This window comes from Cupressus sempervirens, chromosome 1 (genome assembly GCF_028749045.1).
Source record: "Cupressus sempervirens isolate cs-2001-9-10 chromosome 1, ASM2874904v1, whole genome shotgun sequence".
In the NCBI taxonomy this organism is placed as follows: Eukaryota; Viridiplantae; Streptophyta; class Pinopsida; order Cupressales; family Cupressaceae; genus Cupressus; species Cupressus sempervirens.
The window spans coordinates 431059262-431079307 of record NC_143118.1 but is presented as its reverse complement, the minus strand read 5'-3'; the positions used below and the strand labels follow the sequence as shown (position 1 = coordinate 431079307).

The following is a 20046-nucleotide window of genomic DNA, read 5'->3' as shown; positions in this document are numbered from 1 at the left end:
GCCCAATCAATTGCACTTCACTGAATGGATAAAGAAATGTGTACTCCAATTCCTTTCTGAAGTAGAAGAACTAGCAACATAGATAGTGGTGACAAAACATACAGATGAAAAACAAATTAATTTTAGAGAATGTGTGAAACACTAAATTCTAGAATGCAAGTGGTAAACATTAAACAAAACAAAAGAATGAGACGATGTTTCCTTAGGAAACGATCGTAAATAATAGAAACATTCTATTCCAGAGAAAGCAAAAAACGAAAGCAAACTAAAGCTAAAGATATTTACAAGATAACCATTAACTAATAATAGACGTCTTATCTATTATTGTAATACCCTCCCTTAATGGTTAATCTATCTAACACACCAAGCCGTCCTCTAAATTTGACAAACTTATCAGGACCAAGAGCCTTGGTGAGAATGTCTGCAGTCTAATCTGTGGTAAGAACATACTGCAGATCTATAGTCCCGTCTTCAACCAGCTGTCGTATGTAATGACAATGAACATCCACATGCTTGGTTCGTTCATGGAAGACTGGCTTCCGTGCTAACTTGATAACGCCTTCGTTATCAACAAACAGAGTAGTCGGTCCTGCTGGTGACATCTGCATATCCCCAAGCATCCAACGAAGCCAGACAGCTTCACATCCTGCCTTAACACTCCCTCTGTATTCAGCCTCTGTAGAAGAGAGAGAAACTGCCTGCTACTTCTTGCTGGTCCATGTGACTGCACCGGATCCCAAACTGAACACATATCCAGAGGTTGACTTTTTATCATCAACAGAGCCTGCCCAATCTAAATCTGTGAACCCACTGAGTTTAGGATTAGAACTCCGAGAATACAGAAGTCCATAATCAGAAGTGTCTTTCACATAACGAAGCACACGCTTTGCTGACATCCAACGATCAGCCTTAGGAGCTGTCATAAAGCGTGAAATATAGCTGACTGCGAAGCTGATATCAGGCCTAGTAGCAGATAGGTAGATGAGGCTGCCTACTAGTTGCCTATACGTAGTATCATCAACAGAAGGAGAATCAGACTTGGCTGATAACTTGAGACCTTTCTCCATAGGTGTAGATGCAAGTTTGCAATCCTGCATTCGGAATTTGTCTAACAAGGCCTTGGCATATTTGGACTGAGAGATGAATATATCAGAAGACTGTTGCCAAACTTCAACACCTAAGCAATAATGCATCAGCCCAAGGTTAGTCATATCAAAGGACTGGCATAAGTGTTGTTTGATTCCCTGAATCAAAGATGTCGAACTGCCAATGATGATCAGATCATCCACATAGATAACCAGAAGGATAATGTCACTATCAGTAGTCTTGATGTACAGATTTGAGTCTGAAGAACTCCTCTTGAAGCCTTGATCACTGAGGTACGTATCAATCTTGATGTACCATGCTCGAGGGGCCTGCTTCAAACCATAGAGAGCTTTTACCAATCTGAGAACCTGATGGTCTTTACCAGCAACCTTGAAACCAAGAGGCTGCGTCATGTAGACCTCTTCATTGAGATCACCATTCAGGAAAGCACTCTTTACGTCCATCTGATGGACCTTCCAGCCAAACTGTGTTGCCATGGCTAGAACTAATCTGATGGTGCTCATCTTTGCAGTAGGAGCAAAGGTCTCCTCATAATCAATGCCCTGACGCTAAGAAAAGCCCTTTGCCACTAAACGAGCTTTGTACTTATCCAAAGTACCATCTGATTTGTATTTGATTTTGTAGACCCATTTGCAACTAATGGGTTTCTTCCCTGGGGGAAGATCAGAAAGGACCCAAGTGTTGTTCTTCAGCAGGCTCTGGTGTTCAAATTGCATGGCCTGTTCCCACTCTGGAATTCCTTTAGCCTCGGAATATGTTTGAGGTTCAAACACACTGTGAATGTTGGCCATAAGAGAAAAGTTAACAGAATCTGTAGTTTTGCTCTTTTTCTGAGCAGTTCTCCCATCAATGAGCTCATCATCATGAAGATGAACAAGTGTCTTAGCCCACCACTTAGGCCGAAGAGGAGAATGACCAACAGTAGTACTAGGAGATGCTTGATCAGCAGGATCCTAATCAGAAGAATCTGGATCAAACTCTGGTGAAGCATCTTCAAAACGAGGTGATCCTGCAGGAGAAGCCGGAGGTGTCTGTACAGGTATCACTGGCAGGACTGGAGCTGGAGGAGCTACTGGAGCCCTCCCATCAGGTGGACCTAATGGAAGCCGAACTCCCAAATCATGAACCTGCATAGGCTGGTCTGCTAGATCAGGAACAGGAGAAACAGGCATGAATGGTCCTCGCTGCTCATCAAAGACTACATCGCGGCTGTATATGAGACGAGATGTCTCAACATCAATAAGGCGGTAGGCTTTGTGAAGACTGCTATATCCAACAAGCATCAGTTTCTGACTTTTAGCATCCAACTTGGTGCGTGAAGCATCAGGGATCCAAACAAAAGCAAGAGAGCCAAAAACCTTCAGGTGACTAATTCTGGGCTTGCGACCTGACCAGGCCTCTTCCGGAGTTTTACCTTTGACTGCCACTGTGGGTGACCGATTCAACAGATAAACTGCAGTGTTAACTGCTTCTGCCCAAAAACGCTTCGAAACATGTCTGTGTTCGAGCATGGAACGAGCCATCTCGGTGATTGTCCTGTTCCGACGTTCAACTACACTGTTCTGTTGTGGCGTGTGGGGTGTGGTGAACTGGCGTTGAATGCCATGTGTATCCAAGAAGCTAGAGAAAACATTAGAACAAAATTCCACCCCATTGTCTGATCTAAGAGTAATAATAGATTTCCCAGACTCTTTTTCAACTAAGGGTTTAAACTTCTGAAATACAGTAAATGCATCGGATTTCTTTTTAAGGAAATACACCCACATTTTTCTACTGAAATCATCTACAAACAACAGAAAATACCTGTACCCAAGAACAGAAGGAGTGGCCATAGGGCCGCAGATATCAGCATGAACAAGCTGAAGGACTTGAGAAGCTCGCCAGGAATCGCCACTGGGGAAAGGTGAGCGATGTTGCTTCCCAGCCTGACATGCGTCACAAACTCCAAGGTGTTGGGTTTGAATCTCTGGCAAACCAAGAACAAGCTCATCCCGAGCAAGTTGTGAGAGATAATGCACATTTAAGTGCCCATATCACTGATGTCAAAGTGTGTTGATGGAAGATCGCCGAGCAACCATAGCTAAGTCGTGAGAATCACCAGAATCAGTAAGTCTCAAAAGACCATGATCCTCAAGACCAACTGCAACAGTAGACTTAGTCGCCCGATCAGTGATGGTGCACTGATGTGAACTAAAGGTGACTGCCAAGTGTGGAGAATGTCACAGCAACTGACTAACCGAGAGTAGATTTAGTTCCATCCCTAGAACGTAGTACACATCAAGGAATATGAGCTTCCTCCCAACAGACTGAATTTGAATGTTGCCTTTACCAACAACCGTGTACTCTTCTCCACCACCAAAGATAACAGAATCTAAATAAGGCCGGTAGTCAGTAAACCAATCTCTGCGGTGAGTGAAATATCGAGAGGCACCTGAATCAATGTACCAGGCAGATGATTGCACATGATCTGCGGGTCTTTTAGCCATGAAGGCGTAAAAGGCAGATTTCGCCTGCTCAGTGTGCTCTGCACTGTTCGCTTTGGGTTGCGAACCTGATTGCTTAGACTGGGCAGCTAAGCATTTCCGACATGCAACCTTCATGTGACCATACTTGTGGCAATAGTTGCATTGAATGTTCTTCTTTTTGGTACCATCGGATGCTGGAGCAGAAGACTTTTGCTGAGATGGTTGCTGAAACTTGCCCTTATCCTTCTGAAAGGATTTCGCAACAAAGGCTTGCTCAGTGGAGGTGGAACTGGAGCTGCTACCGAACTGTTGTTTCCACCGATCTTGCTGAAGGAGCAGGGTGCAGAGATTAGTGAACTTTAGATCAACACCAGTAGATGTGATGTTGAGAGTCTCGATAAAATGCTCATAGGAATTTGGTAAACTCCGAAGAGTGATTACCACAATATCCTCTTCCTCCATCTTGTGACCGATGGCAAGTAACTGATCACGGATTTCCTAAACCCGATTCAAGTGTGCCTGAAGCGAGGTGCACTCATCCATGACAATAGAAAACAGAGTGTTTTTCAAAAAGAAGGCTCTGCTCTTGTCGGAAGTCTCATGAAGACCTTTGAGATGTGTCCAAATTTCGGCCGCTGTCTTGCCGGATGGAATCTGAGAAAGCTGGTCATCAGCTACGGAGAGTTTGAGAAGCATTACTGCTTCTCGATTGTTCAGATCCCATGTATCTTGATCAGGACCCGGAGAAGTCGGACACTGCTTAACACCCAGAACAAGTTGATCGGTGTTTCGATATTCGAAGATTGCGATAATGCGCTGCTTCCAGGTTCCATAATTGCGACCATTGAATTTGGAATTATGCTCGAGTAGAATATTTGTCAGAGATGCCATAGCACGTTTTTCAATGAAAAACAGTGAAAATCTGTGAAGGCACATTCTTCGAGGCAAAAATACAGAAGACCCAGAAGAATCAGAGAATGACCCAGAAGAGAGTTCAAAAAACCCAAAAGGAATCTGCTATTGTTTTCTGAATCCACTAGCTCGAAAATTGAGGCACAAAAATTGAGGCACCCAGAAAAAATGGACGACAACCCAGTTGAGCTCTCGAAAAACCCACCAAGAATCTGCAAACAAAATATTTTTTCGACCCCAAAAATTAGGGTTTCGAAAAAAAGGGCCCTAGCTGAAAAAAGCTTGAAAAAACTTCAGATTTCTTGATAAAAAATGATCGAATCTGCTTCCCAGAGCACGATGACAGACTAAGACGGCTATGAGCATGAAGATTTGATACAGAAACATGCAGATTTTCACCCCAAAAACGCGCAGGCTGAAGATGCGAAAATGGAGTGTAAAAAAAACGCAATTTGTAGAGGATGTTAGGCAAAAGAAATCGCGATTTTCAGATACCAGCTAAGAATGGTACAAAACGACCACAATTTTCATGCAATTTGTAGACCCGAGTTCAAAATTTCTCTAGACAGAAAAACCTAGGCGGGTTTTTGGAGAAAATAGCTGAAATAATTTTGGAAAAATTTAAACAAATAATTTCAAGACGAAATTATAAATTTTAACAAAAAAATTTAAGCATTTGGCTCTGATACCATATTACGAGGTAATTGGTAAATACTTGCTTGTTAATAACAGAGACCGAAAGGTCAATTTATACAAAAGAATGAGAGGATGTTTCCTTAGGAAACGATCGTAAAGAATAGAAACATTCTATTCCAGAGAAAGCAAAAAACGAAAGCAAACTAAAGCTAAAGATATTTACAAGATATTAACTAAAGCTAATAGAATAGAAACATTCTATTCCAGAGAAAGCAAAAAACGAAAGCAAACTAAAGCTAAAGATATTAACTAATAATAGACGTCTTATCTATTATTGTAATAGATTCATGGTGAGCTTCTCAAGTACTTTAGCTTGTTCATGCCGATATCTACGACCATATGGCCACTCCTTTTGTTCTTGGGTTTAGGTATTTTCTATTGTTTGTTGATGATTTGAACAGAAAAATGTGAGTATATTTTCTTTAAAAAAAAATCAGATGCATTTATTGTATTTCAAAAGTTTAAACCTTTACTTGAAAAAGAGTTTGGAAAATCTATTATTACTCTTAGGTTAGGCAATGGGGGAATTTTGTTCTAATGAATTCTCTAGCTTCTTGGATACTCATGGCATCAAATGCCACTTAACAACACCCCACACACCACAACAGAACAATGTAGTTGAACATCGAAACTAAACAATCACTGAGATAGCTCAATCCATAGTCGAACACAAACATATTTTGAAGAAGTTTTGGGCAGAAGCAATTAACACTGCAATCTATCTTTTGAACAAGTCACCCATAGTGGTGGTCAAAGGTAAGACTCAGGAAGAGGCCTGATCAGGTTGCAAGCCCAGAACTAGTCACCTGAAGGTTTTTAGCTCTCTTGTTTCTATTTGGATCCCTAATGCGTCATGCATCAAATTGGATGCCAAGAGTCAGAAACTCATGCTTGCTAGATACAATAGTATGCCTACCAATTGATCGACACTGAGACATCTTATGTTCTATATAATTGTGATGTAGTCTCTGATGAGCAGCGAGGACCATTCATGTATCTTTCTCTTATTCCTGATCTAGCAGACCAACCTTTGAAGGCTCATGATTTGGGAGATAGGCTTCCATTAGGTCCACCTGATGGGAGGGCTCCAATAGCTCCTACAGCTCCAGTTATACCAGTGATCCCTGTACAGACACCTCCAACTTCTCTTGTAGGATCACCAACATTTGTAGATGTTCCACCTGAGTTTGATCCAGATTCTTCCGATGAGGAACTTGATTATAGAGCAGTGGTGGGCTAAGACACTTGTTGATCTTCAAGATGATTAGCTCATTGATGGGAGAACTGCCCAAAAAAGAGCAAACCTACAGAGTCAGTTAATTTTTCTCAAATGGCCAACATTCACACTGTGTTTGAACCTCAAACATTTTCTAAGACTAAAGGAATTCCAAAGTCGGAACATGCCATGACATCTGAACACTAGAGCCTACTAAAGAATAACACTTGGATCCTTTCTGATCATTCACCAAGGAAGAAACTCATTGGCTGCAAATGGGTTTATATAATCAAATACAAATCTGATGGTGCTTTGGATAAGTACAAAGCTCGTTTAGTTGCAAAGGGTTTTTCTCAACATTAGGGCATTGATTATGAGGAGACCTTTGCTCCTACTGCAAAGATGAGCACAATCAGATTAGTCCTACCCATGGCAAGTTTGGTTGGAAGGTCCATTAGATGGACGTCAAGAGTATTGTCCTGAATTGTGACCTACAAGAAGAGGTCTACATGACACAACCTCTTGGTTTCAAGGTTGCTAGTAAAGAACATCAGGTTCTCAGATTAGTGAAAGCTCTTTATGGCTTAAAGCAAGCCCCTCAAGCATGGTACATGAAAATTGACAAGTACCTCAATGATTAAGGCTTCTAAAGGAGTTCTTCAGACTCAAATTTGTACATCAAAACCACTGATAGTGACATCATCCTTCTCGTTATTTATGTCGATGATTTGATCATCATTAGCAGTTCGGTGTCTTTCATTCAAGGAATCAAACATAATTTATGCAATCTTTTGATATGACTGACCTTGGGCTCATGCATTATTGTCTAGGTGTTGAGGTTTGGCAACAATCTTTTGATATATTTGTCTCTTGGTCCAAATATGTCAAGACTCTATTAGACAAATTTCGGATTGCAAGCATGCATCTACACCCATGGAGATAGGTCTCAAGTTATCAGCCAAGTCTGATTCTCCTCCAGTTGATTTTACTACATACAGGCAACTAGTAGCCAGCCTTATCTACCTCTTTGCTACTAGGTCTGATATTAGCTTCGCAGTAAGCTAAATCTCACACTTTATGATAGCTCCCAACGTTGATTATTGGATGGCAACAAAGTGTGTGCTTCGTTATGTGCAGGGTACTACAGAGTTCTAATTCTAGACTCAGTGAGTTCACAGATTCAGATTAGGCAAGCTCTGTTGACAATAAAAAGTCAATTTCTAGATATGTGTACAATTTGGGATTTGGTGTCGTCAGATGGACCAGTAACAAGCAGCAGGCAGTTTCTCTTTCCTCCACAAAGGTTGAATACAAAGAGGGGCTATTAAGGCAGGATGTGAAGCTATTTGGCTTCGTCGGATGCTTGGGGATATGCAAATGTCACCAGCGGGACCGACCACTTTGTTGATAACGCAGGGTCCTAGTTTCAAGGTTGATGGTAAAGAACATCTGGTTCTCAAACTAGTGAAAGCTCTCTATGGCTTGAAACAGGCCCATCCGGCATGGTACATGAAAATTGATAAGTACCTCAGTGATCAAGGCTTCCAAAGGAGTTCTTCAAACTCAAATTTGTACATTAAGACTACTGACAGTGACATCATCCTTCTAGTTATTTATGTGGATGATTTGATCATCATTGGCAGTTCGGCTAATCAAACATAATTTATGTCAATCTTTTGATATGACTGCCCTTGGGCTCATGCATTATTATCTAGGTGTTGAGGTTTGGCAACAATCTTCTGATATATTCGTCTCTCAGTCCAAATATGTCAAGGCTCTATTAGACAAATGGTCCCAAGTTATCAGCCAAGTTTGATTCTCCTCTAGTTGATGATATTACATACAAGCAACTAGTAAGCAACCTTATCTACCTCTCTGCTACTAGGCCTGATATCAACTTAGGAGTAAGCTAAATCTCACACTTTATGACAGCTCCCAAGGCTGACCATTGGATGGCAACAAAGTGTGTTCTTTGTTATGTGAAGGGCACTACAGAGTTATAATCCTAGACTCAATGGATTCACAGATTCACATTGGGCAGGCTCTGTTGATGATAAAAAGTCAACTTCTAGATATGTGTACAGTTTGGGATCCGGTGTCGTCACATGGACTAGTAATAAGCAACAGGCAATTTCTCTTTCCTCCACAGAGGTTGAATACAGAGCGGTTGTTAAGGTAGGATGTGAAGTTGTTTGGCTTCGTCAAATGCTTGGGGATATGCAGATGTCACCAGCAAGACCGACCACTTTGTTTGTTGATAACAAAGGTATTATCAAATTAGCACAAAATCCAATCTTCCATGAACAAACCAAGCATGTGGATGTTCACTATCACTACATACGATGGTTGAAGACAGGACAATAGACTTGCAAAATGTTCCTATAGCGGATCAGACTGCAGACATTCTCACCAAGCCTCTTGGACCTTATAAGTTTGTCAAATTTAGAGGACAGCTTGGTGTTGTGGATAGATTAACCATCAAGGAAAGGTATTACGATAATAGATAGCTTCTATTATTGGTTAATAGCTATCTATTTGTAATCTATTGTAAATATTAGAATGTTTCTAATATTTAGTTAGCCTGTAGAAACTGTTAGTTTTCTATTAGCTAGAATAGAATGTTTCTATTCTTTACAATCATTTCCTAAGGGAATATCATTCATTCTTCTTGTATATATTGATCTATTGATCATTGTTAATATTAAGCAAATATTTTACCAATTACTTCGTAATACATATAACTCCTCTAAATCATTTGAGGGTGATAACTGCACAACTAAAGAAGTTGAAAATGAGAGTGATAACTTTCAAATAGAGCTGCTCTATCTGAGCACTGATTGGTAAATTGAATTATTTTCCTTCGTGTTGTCTACATGCTCTTAACAATAACTTGTAAGATCTCAAAATATAGATTGGATGAAGTCACTAATGGCCAAAGCTAGAGACGTATAGATGTGCATAAACACCCACCATCACTTGCACTATTCAAATCTATCAAAGAAAAAAAATCTCAAACCAATGGAGACTAGATTGGCTTGTTATTTAATTTGCTAGAGAGGATGTGGGAAGTGCAAGAGGCTCTACAATCCATGGTGATTTGTGAAGAGTGGCAGACAGTTGAATAAAAGTCAAAAGAATTGCTATCTTAGACCAAGTTTCCAAGACGGGAATGGAGATGTAAAGTCCCCTTTTCAATTTCCCTATTTTTCTTTAAATAATAAAAACAGCTCACAATAGTAGTTGTGAAATCAATTATAAGCATGCAATCAACCTAGTAATTATATATTCAACAGTTAACAAACAATTTCTGATTTAATGCTTGCATGTATCTCAGAAAGATACCTTTAAAACTCTTTTACTAACATTTAGTTCTTTGGCGCCTCACAAAGATGGGCCACAATGGGGAAATTAATGTTGGGCTGGATAGCTTTAAAACCCATTAATTAACAGGTAAAAGTTATATAGGGAGTTCAAAAATCAAACCTACTCAGGTCAGCCAACAACCAAAGACACAAACTTACATATTGCAAAGAGGTACATATATTGAACAGTTTATTGTCCTGACTCGAACATGTATAACAAAAGATACCACGTTTACCCTCATAAATGACTGTCAAGCCAATACCTGATTGATTAATTGTCATCCTAGAAATGCAATGATTGGTCCAGTCAACTCTAACAGAAATATTTCATATTCATTTGGTCTACAAAGAATTTAACAAGAGCCTTTGTTCCATGGACTTCTTTTAACTTAACAAACAATATTCTTCAAAAGCTTGGCCACATTTTTCATACCCTCATTAATTGAAAATAGCTTGACACGTGGAATGTTTGAAACATTTAGTCTAGCTATATCTAATAGTTAACTCTTAGTTCTCATAAAGAATCTTCAGCAAGTACTTGGCCTCAATCAAAGCAAAAGGAGGAAAGGTCTCACCTACTTTGATTAGACGGGGATCTTTGGCCATATCAGGACAAGAATCCATATGCTTCTTGAGGTCCAGGTCCAAGTACTCGAACACTAAATACAAGCGCTTTTCACTGTGCACCACATCCTGCAACCTAGAAAATGAGAAGATGATGGTAAGAAGGCAAGACAAAAGAATAAGTACTCAAACGCTAAATACAAGCAATTTCCACTGTACACCACATCATACATATATGTATATAAACAGCAATCACTGAAACTGATAAAATACAGCACCAAAAAAAATATTAACAAGCTAAAAAATGAGAAGATTATGGTAAGAAGGCAAGACGAAAGAATAAGTACTCAAACACTAAATACAAGCAATTTTCACTGTGCACCACATATACACATGTATATAAAGAGCAATCACTGAAACTAATAAAATACAGCACCAAATAAAATATTAACCAGAGCTTCTTTACAGGAGCATTTGATGGTTTATATACCTATTGTTAAATAGAAAAGTAAATGATACAGAACAAGTAGCATCACATCAAAGAAGACATTCAAAGACAATAGAGCACTTTCTCGAGGTTAAGACTAAAAGTATGTCATTAATCATTTTACCACGTGAATTGTCCTCTACATAAGTTTAGTAAACCAAACAAATAAACTGATTTAAAATTAATCCAAGTGAGTTTCTAATATATAGATAGATAGATAGATCGATAGATCTCTTCCCCTTTACTGAGGTTCTTACCAGTCTCTTGCATTCACCTTTTATAAAAGGTTATAAGGATTTGAATCACCAATTCTTCAGTATCATTCATGACTGTTGTTTCTCAAGCACTCCAATTAATTCATTATGGAATTATGAAGATTTCAACAGGTGTGGATGGTTAAATTGTCATTGATTTGATTGTCCTTAAGGATTGTAATTAATATTTAAATTGTCTTTCAATTGATTGCTCTCAGAATCTCCATGCAGCAAATACCAGCACTCTTATTTGAGAATATTAATGGCATTTGTAAATTTACATGTGGTTTCTTGATTTAATGCTATTCCATGTTAGCTTACATGCTTTATAAATTAATAATAAGTTCAAACTCAATAAATGCTTTGGCAAGCTATCTGAAAAAAAGGCACTGAGTTCATGGGTACAGCTATCCACTAATTTATATATACACACACACAAAATTAAATACAATACAAAATGTATATAACATATATTAAAAAGTAGACAATATTTATGTAAGGCATAAGGGAGTCGTAACCTGTATATATAATATATAAGTTAGGCGTAAGGTAGTCTCTGTAATGTCCCCACTAGGATGCTGCCCGTTCCTAATGATTAGCATGCATCACTATGCAAATTATTTAGATTAAATCAAGAAACAATTAATGATTCATAGTAAATTTGACGGTTAACATACTCAAGCCATACTTCCTTAGATCACCTCTCCTTTTAAAGTATTCCAATAAAAATATTGAAATCGGTATATATTAGTCAACTATAACATTTCAATGTCCTTGTTTATTAATGGGTCACTGTTTAAGCCATTGAGATGATATCCAAATCACTGTCTTTGTCATTATTAATGCTTAGCTCTCCATCATATGCCTAAGTCTTGATAATCTTGTTAAGTAAGATATTGCAGTTTTTCGAGACTAACATTTCCTATTGGCTTGTGGTAATGATGTTTGAAATGACAATCATAGCTGCCATGTTGATAGATTTACCTTTACTAATCTGATCAATATTATCAATTACATTAATACAGAGTTGGTACCCTTTTTATATCTCAAATATAATCGCTGGTTATGATGCCTTCTGTCACTGCCAGAATTGTACCAAGTAGATCAACGTTTTTACCCTTGAATTGTTCTTATTTTATTTTGTTGCCATTTTAGTATTTTAACCAGATTGTTTTATTTCTGCTATGCAATCCCCCTTTTAATGCAAAGCAGAGATTTACCCGACCACTTGATTCATTATAGAGCTGTTTTAACATGGTATTCAAATATCATTAATTTCTGAGCACTAAATTCCACATTTATTGGCTCAATAGCATTTACTGACATAAATTCAATAAAATCCACTATGATGCAGATCAGTATGAAAGATAACAAAATCAATCAGCATATCTAGAAAAGGCTGGAAGCTGCAGTATCTCAGATCTAATGTACTGGACCTTGTTCAAAGATAAAATTTCCTGAAACCAATCTGCAGTGAGATTGCAATGACATTGACAAAAGCATATTGTAGCATTTTCCGGATTGAAAAACCAACAAATACTCTGAACAAGTTGCCTTTTATGATCTCCACAGGAAATTTCCTTGGGACACTAAGCAGCATTGCCACTGCAACTATAAATACGCATTCCATTCATTTTACAACCAAAAAACGGGAACTTTAACACAGACAAAAAAAAATTATGAGATTTTTAATACAGTATTTTTGGTTCTCTTATTCAAAAATTTACATATATTTTTCAATGAACTGTCCATTACAAAGCGAACTTCCCCCATGTCCATTGATTCATTCAATAAATAGTTCATAACCTTAAAATATCACAAATCTACAACAAACCTACAGCCCTCTACTGCCTTAAATGTTCTGCATACTCATGAAACTGAAGATAAAATACAGTTTCCCTTGGAACTTTGACCATTGTACACTCTGAGTAGTAGGTAAAGCTCCAAAAGGAAATACTGTGTATGCACCAAAAGCACCAAGTTCAGTAAAAAAAATCAACAGAAACCTTCATTAATCAAAAAAGAGATGCCTGTAAAGAGATTCGAATTTGAAACATGACTTTTTGACTTTACTGGTACTAATGTGGAATCATAAAATGAAGCTGACATCAACTTGGAGCCCTGCAAAGTTGAATAGGCATTAAGTAATACTAGAGATTTTGCAAGCATTATTCACAGCACGGGAGTTGGAATAGAATATAAAAAGGAGAATTATAAATGTTAAACAAATCTACAGCCTTGTACTGCCTCAAATTTTCTGCATAGTCGTAAAACTGAAAAGAAAATAGTCACCTTGGAACTTGAACCATTCTACCCACTGAGTAGTAGCAAAATTCAAAAAGGAAATAGTGGGTAATATTATGCACCAGAAGCACCAAGTTCAGTAGACAATTTTGAATGAAAACCTTCATTAATAAAAATGACAGATGCCTATGGAGAGATTTAATTTGAAAGATGACTTTTTGACTTACTGGTACTAATGTGGAATCATAAAATGAAGCTGATATCAGCTTGGAGCCCTACAATGTTGAATAGAAGTTAAATGATACCAAAGATTTTGCAACCATAATTCATGGCACAGGAGCTGGTAGAATCATAAATAAATCTTTTAAAAAGTTTTTAATTGAAAAACCAACAACACGATAACAATGTCAACAATGAGGCAAACTTAAACAGCAAGAAAGGCATAAATAACTAAAAATCACCTTGCAATTGTGCATTTCCCACATACAGTTAACTAAGCACGTTAGGTCTCATGATTGGCAAGTTGCAAGTGCCAATTCGAGGCCACAAGATCAATTAGCACAATGCTAAGACCAAATTAATTGTGCATTTCTGACATACAGTTAACTAAGCACGTTAGATCTCATGATTAGCAAGTTGCAAGTGCCAATAAGAGGCTACAAGGTCAATTAGCACAATGCTAAGACCAAAATAAAAAATCTATGCTACGGGCAATCTAGCAATTACAGTTTACTGTTCAAAGTTTTGCACAAAAAAATCTCAATATACAAACCTGACAATGTTTCCATGTTGCATTTCTTTAAGGAGTGAGATTTCACGAATTGCAGTACTAGGAACACCCTCATCTTCTTGCTCCAGGCGAATCTTCTTCAGAGCTATGGTCTCATTTGTAACTTTATCGCGAGCCTTATAGACAACACCATATGTTCCTTCTCCTATCTTCTCAACCTTCTCATACTGAAAGAAAAGAGAAACAAACAACATAGAATTTATTTCTCAAAGGCAAAATAATTGAAATTTTGACAGAGAAATAAAATCTCAAAATAAACTAACAAAATAGATACCACACTATGTGAAATGAAGAATTGTAACAAGACTAAAAGATAAAGTAGAATGCAAATTAAGTGTTCGGTAATAAACACTGGCTTTAGCATGTTACATGTTACAGAGATTGTGAGCATTAAAGAAAACCATGGTTGTTTAATCGCAGAGTAAATAGCTAGACTAATTAAATAAGCATAATAAGAATATTATAACTGCTAAAAGTTAGACTAATTTCATATTTAACATCCATGAGTGGCCAAGAATGGCTTACCGGTCTGAAGATATATTCATAATAATAAACGTAGATAACAATGGAAACAGCCGATGCATCTATGATATAGAAAAATAAAACTAAGACCTCTGACTAGTAAAAGGCTCTTAAAAAACATTAATAAGACGCAACTCAGGTCTGCAACTTCTAAAAACATAAGACGACATGAACACTCTTCTTGCATTCATAAAAATTGTAATAGGGTTTGTATTGACGTTTATTTTAGGTCATTGGAAGCATAATTATAACTGCTAAAAGTTAGACTAATTTCATATTTGACATCCATGAGTGGCCAAGAATGGCTTACCGGTCTGAAGATATATTCATAATCATAAACGTAGATAACAATGGAAACAGCCGATGCATCTATGCTATAGAAAAATAAAAATAAGACCTCTGACTAGTAAAAGGCTCTTAAAAAACATTAATAAGACGCAACTCAGGTCTGCAACTTCTAGAAACATAAGACGACATGAACACTCTTCTTGCATTCGTAAAAATTGTAATAGGGTCTGTATTGACGTTTATTTTAGGTCATTGGCATGAGTATAACCTCGTATAATACAATAAAGCTTCGAGAAACTCTCTTGCAGATCAAATTTAAAGTAATAAACGCGGTGAGTCTAACCTGTTACAAATTTAGTGAACATTAAAGAAGATCGTTGCCGCCAAATAAGCTTAACATTAACTTAATTTAATTTAATTGATGTCCACGAGTTACCAGGAAAGGCCAAAGAAACTGAGGAAAGTTCATAACAATGGAAACGCCTGCCACCTCTTCAGTAAAGCGAATCGAAACTGAAACGGAACAAAAATACAAAGCATCTAAAAGTTCAAAAAGAGAGACATATGGCATTAGATATCAAAGCTCTGATGCCTGAAAACATAAAGCCAAGACTCGCAACCACTGTCCTCACATTTAAACAAGATTAGAAGTCATAAAAGGGTTCATGCTTCGCAATAATAACTGTTCGATATTTTGAGGCCATTGACATGAATTAAGTCTTTTAAATATGCACCAAAGATAAACGAGGATTGTCCTGCTTTATACTTCAAACAAATAAGCATAGCTGCATAGGAAACTAGATAAATTATATACCTGGTCCATTCAGCTTCCGTTATGTTCAATTTCGTCTCTGAGGCCGTTAAAAGCAAATGAATCTGCACGAGTACAGAAACTCTACAGGATTAAACATTGCTCTACAAGGTTGTAACTGATGACAATTTATTACTTACGGATTTTTGTTAAATTTGAGATATACATAACTAATAATTAAAAACTTAATGTAAAGCTTTGTATAACCAGACTAAAATAGTGATGTGACCATAAATGCAAAAGAATTTTCACAAATCTACAGCACTATTTTATATCAGGTATTCGATTCTGTTAAATAACGGACATAAATGACGGATATATTATAGCATAGGTGCCCCCAGCTCAAATGAACGTCAAATGTTGGAAATTCTCAGATAAGGGAAACGCGACTGAGATCTAAAAGCACATTACAGGTAATTTGATCGAAAGCAGCAAAATGACTATGACAGCATTCTGACAAAATCGTCCGCGTCGACTGAAAGGACTTCTAATCAAAGCTACGAATGAGCTGACCAGGTTATACAGACGTCTGCAGGCAACCTGATTCTGCCAAAAACGGAAGGAAGGCAAAGAAATGAACGAAAACACAACTCGTGTCTATTGACGGCAGAGGAATCTACAGAAGCAACAAATGCCAGTTCAAGCTACATATCGCTCTCTATCGACACACGTAGAAACGCGAACGCGCCAATCGCAGGCAAGCGAGCTTTGGCGATCTGGAACAGAATCCAATGCAGGAAGATATCGCATTCCGTCAAGTGACGCAGATTACGCATAATGGAAGAAACCAAATGCTTGAAACCCTCGACAGAAATGGATTCCCTAAACTGCTGTGTTCTAGCCTGAAATTAACATTCGATGACAGATTTACAGCTAAAATGACAGAAAATAAATTGCTCGACATACCTTTGCGAGCTCTGAGAAGTTGCAGTAGGTTGCCTATGCAGCTGTGCATAAATGTAGAATACGGCAAATTATTTGTTTTGTAGTTTTGTTTTTTATTTTCTTTTTATGGGGTTTTGTGGCGGGAGAGGACAGGGTCAAATAAGCGCTTTTCACAGGATCACCTGCTCAAAATAGTTTCCACCATTCACGGTTAAGAGCTACGCCGTTTGGAGCCCATGGTCAGATCGGGGGCGCCACATGTGACCGGCCTCTTGGAGAAACTCTGGATTATGTTTGCAGTTCGTTAGGGGCTACGGCAGTCAAGGGGATCCAATGCTTTAGGACTCACGAGTTTCATGCCTAGTGGTATGGCATTGGTTTCTATATGGTCTCAAGTGTTGTATGTTTTATGTTATTTTGGGAGTTGTGATATATGAATGAACCAATGGAGGATTTTAATGACGTGTAGGAGACCAAACATCTAAAGGGATTGTAGGTAACATTCTTATGTAAATTCCCTACTATGTAATTTGATGATCAAACTACCAATTTTGATGACCTTATCTTCTTTGAAGAAACTTTGCATGTTGTTTGTTGTTAAAATGATTTCGTATTGGGTCCTAACGTCATCATATGCTAAGCACTCACTATCAAAGTATCATTCACTCTCAATCGTACTTGTCTCACAAAACTTGCAGATCCTTTTTTCTCACTCCTCTTTACTTTTCCATCAATCAATCTCTCATTTGAAATGATGAGAACCCGTCTTCAACTGAACCACCCTACAATACATAGTTTTAATTTATAGTTTGATTTTTTTGGTGCATTTGGGACTCCTAAGTTCAATTTGTGTATATTTTGTGTTATATTGCATCATTTTATCAATAGTTAAGCTTAGGTGTATTAATTTGTTTAAATTTTGTTTAAGATTGCAATAACTCTAAAATAGCATAAAATAAAAGAAGCATACAATCTCTTTTTCTATAATTTTAGAATTAAAGCATACAATCTTCTTTTATATAATTTAGAATTATGTATACATCTAAAAAACCTATGTATTCCTTTTTAAATATAGAGGAAAAGATTGCATGATTCTTTTGTTTTATATTACTTTGGGGGGTTATATGTTTGGTGCATAGTTTCACTCTATAGTTTGATTATTTGAGTGTAATTAGGACTTGTAGGTTCAATCTAGTATTTAGTTATGTCACATTATTTTATTTATATTTAATTTTACATAAATTTAATTTGATTATTTTGATCATATTATAATTATAATTTTATCTTCTAGATAGGATTGTGAGTGTGATTGTGTGCTTCCTTCTAAAAAATTACATTTAAATTCAAATCCTTATATTTTGAAACTAACAATCTCAATATCTAACTATTACCACTCAATGTGGATGCTAAAAAGTTTGAACCATTAAATTTGTGTTGTGTGCATAAAAGCATCTCCTTAGGACACTCTTGTGTAATAGAATGGTCATCAAAAGCCTCAATGATTTCCATTGTCATGTACCATCAAATCAACATCCCTCAGCAAGTAACAACCGATATCTATTGTCAAGAAATGTTCCAAGGACATCTTCATCATAATCACCCATTAATTATATTAGACTTTAAAAAGAAGTTTTAGTGATCAACCGAATGGTGACTTTGTCACTCGTCTCTTTATTATTGCAAATCTTTATTCCAAAACTTAAATAAGGTGCAAAGAACTTATAATATATCCATATTAATTTCTAATTGTAAAGGACAAGATTGTATGTTTCTTTTGTTTTATGCTATTTTGGGGGGCATTATGGTTGGTATATCATTTTAGTATATAATTTGATATTTCTTTTAGTATTTATGATTATGGTTTCAATTTAGTATTTAGCTATTTCCAACATTTTATTGATAGTTTAGTTAGGATATATTAGTTTATTTATCTTGATAAGTTTGCAATTACAATTTTGTCTTCTAAATAGGATTGTAAGTATGATCATATGCTCCCTTTTCAAAGTTTAAATTCAAAATATTATACTTTACAACTAACAATCTCAATATTTAAGTATTATCAATCAACATGGATGCCAAAAAGTTTGAATCATTATTTTTGGGTTACGTACTTTATCTTCTTAAGACACTCTAATACAATATAAATGAACATCAAAAATATTTATGTTATATATGGAAATATATAGGCGGAGAAGGGAAGCAATCAATATGATGTGTAAATCACCTTCCTTTCAACAATTACACATTTCAAAAGGAAGAACATCTCATTAGATTCAAGAGGAGACTCAAGTGCTAAGGGCAATGGTTCGTGGGCTAACTAATGTGATTGACAAAATGGAAATTGATGTATTAATGTAATTAAAGTGATTGACTTGACAAGTTACAAAAGAACTATAAATTGCAATTTGAGAATAAGCAAAAAAGTACAAGAATGGAAAGCAGAGCACAAACTTGACCCATAGTTGAAATTTGAGTTGCAAATGTTAGGGATAGGCCAAAACTCATTTCGTACCTAAGTAGACATTGTCGATGGCATTTTGTACCAAGAAATTTTGACTAAGTTTGTTTAGCACTTTTGAATGTGTCTAAACTTCCTAGGGTAAAAGGCAATTTTGACTAAATTTTTCAAGCACTTTTGAATATGTCTAATCTTCCTAGGGTAAAAGTGCAAACATGTGTCACACTTTTATAGAGGAAAAGGCTAATAGCACCCCAAATGTTCAACTTCAATGACATAAAAGTGATATTTTAGTTTGGACTTTGAAGATTATGTAAAATAGTAAATATGTAAAATTGGATTAAGTTTATGTCTACCATTTAAAAGTTTTAAATTTATGTTTCTTTGTAAAGTTTTTTTTCAAGTACTATAAAATATTGTAAATCGGAGGGTCTATCTCTCACAAAAAAATAATATGTAAAAAGTATTTTTCTCCTCTGATTTCAAAATATGTTTTAGATGACATGTATGGCAAGTGAATAAAGAAAGAGATTGGCTTTCAATGTATATATTTTCTATTGTAACAACTCAAAGTCTAACTTACAGGAAATTGACAGGTTTTGGCTCCCACGTTATTTTTTCCTTCAAATCTATATCAACTAGGAAAACAAATTATATATTTTTGAAGAGGGTTGTCTTCTCTAATCAATCATAAGTTTTTAAGCTTTTTTTATATGATTTTTTTTTATCAGTGTCTTCTTGAATTCCAACATACCTACTTGCAACAAAAAAAATATTAATATATTAGTTATGATCAAAACACTATAAAAATTATATGAGCATGTTCTTGACTCCAAGCTCTATAAAATAGTATTTTTAGTTTTTGAGTTAGTGGAGTTTTGATGGAGAAATCAGTTGCAAAAGTTAAAAGTTGTGGAATTCTAAAAATTCTTGTGACTTGGTTGTCATATTGCATGACTCATAAGAATTATGGTGTTGGTCAACT

General features: G+C 36.5%; 1 protein-coding gene across 2 annotated transcripts in view; it reads right to left on the bottom strand.

Moving 5' to 3' along the window:
• CDC2 (cell division control 2) overlaps window positions 1-16673 on the bottom strand; it is a 38903-nt gene extending 22230 nt beyond the window's left edge. The window contains exons 1-4 of one of the 2 annotated variants that reach the window (XM_089827599.1): window positions 16130-16673; window positions 15722-15783; window positions 14080-14264; window positions 10338-10458 (exon numbers count right to left, since the gene is read on the bottom strand). In XM_089827599.1, coding sequence (XP_089683725.1) covers window positions 10338-10458; window positions 14080-14264; window positions 15722-15730 — 315 coding nt within the window. In that variant the 5' untranslated portion in view covers window positions 15731-15783; window positions 16130-16673. The remainder of the gene's footprint in view (window positions 1-10337; window positions 10459-14079; window positions 14265-15721; window positions 15784-16129) is intronic. The other variant, XM_089827597.1, reaches the window with a different exon arrangement.
• Window positions 16674-20046: the final 3373 nt, after the last annotated feature.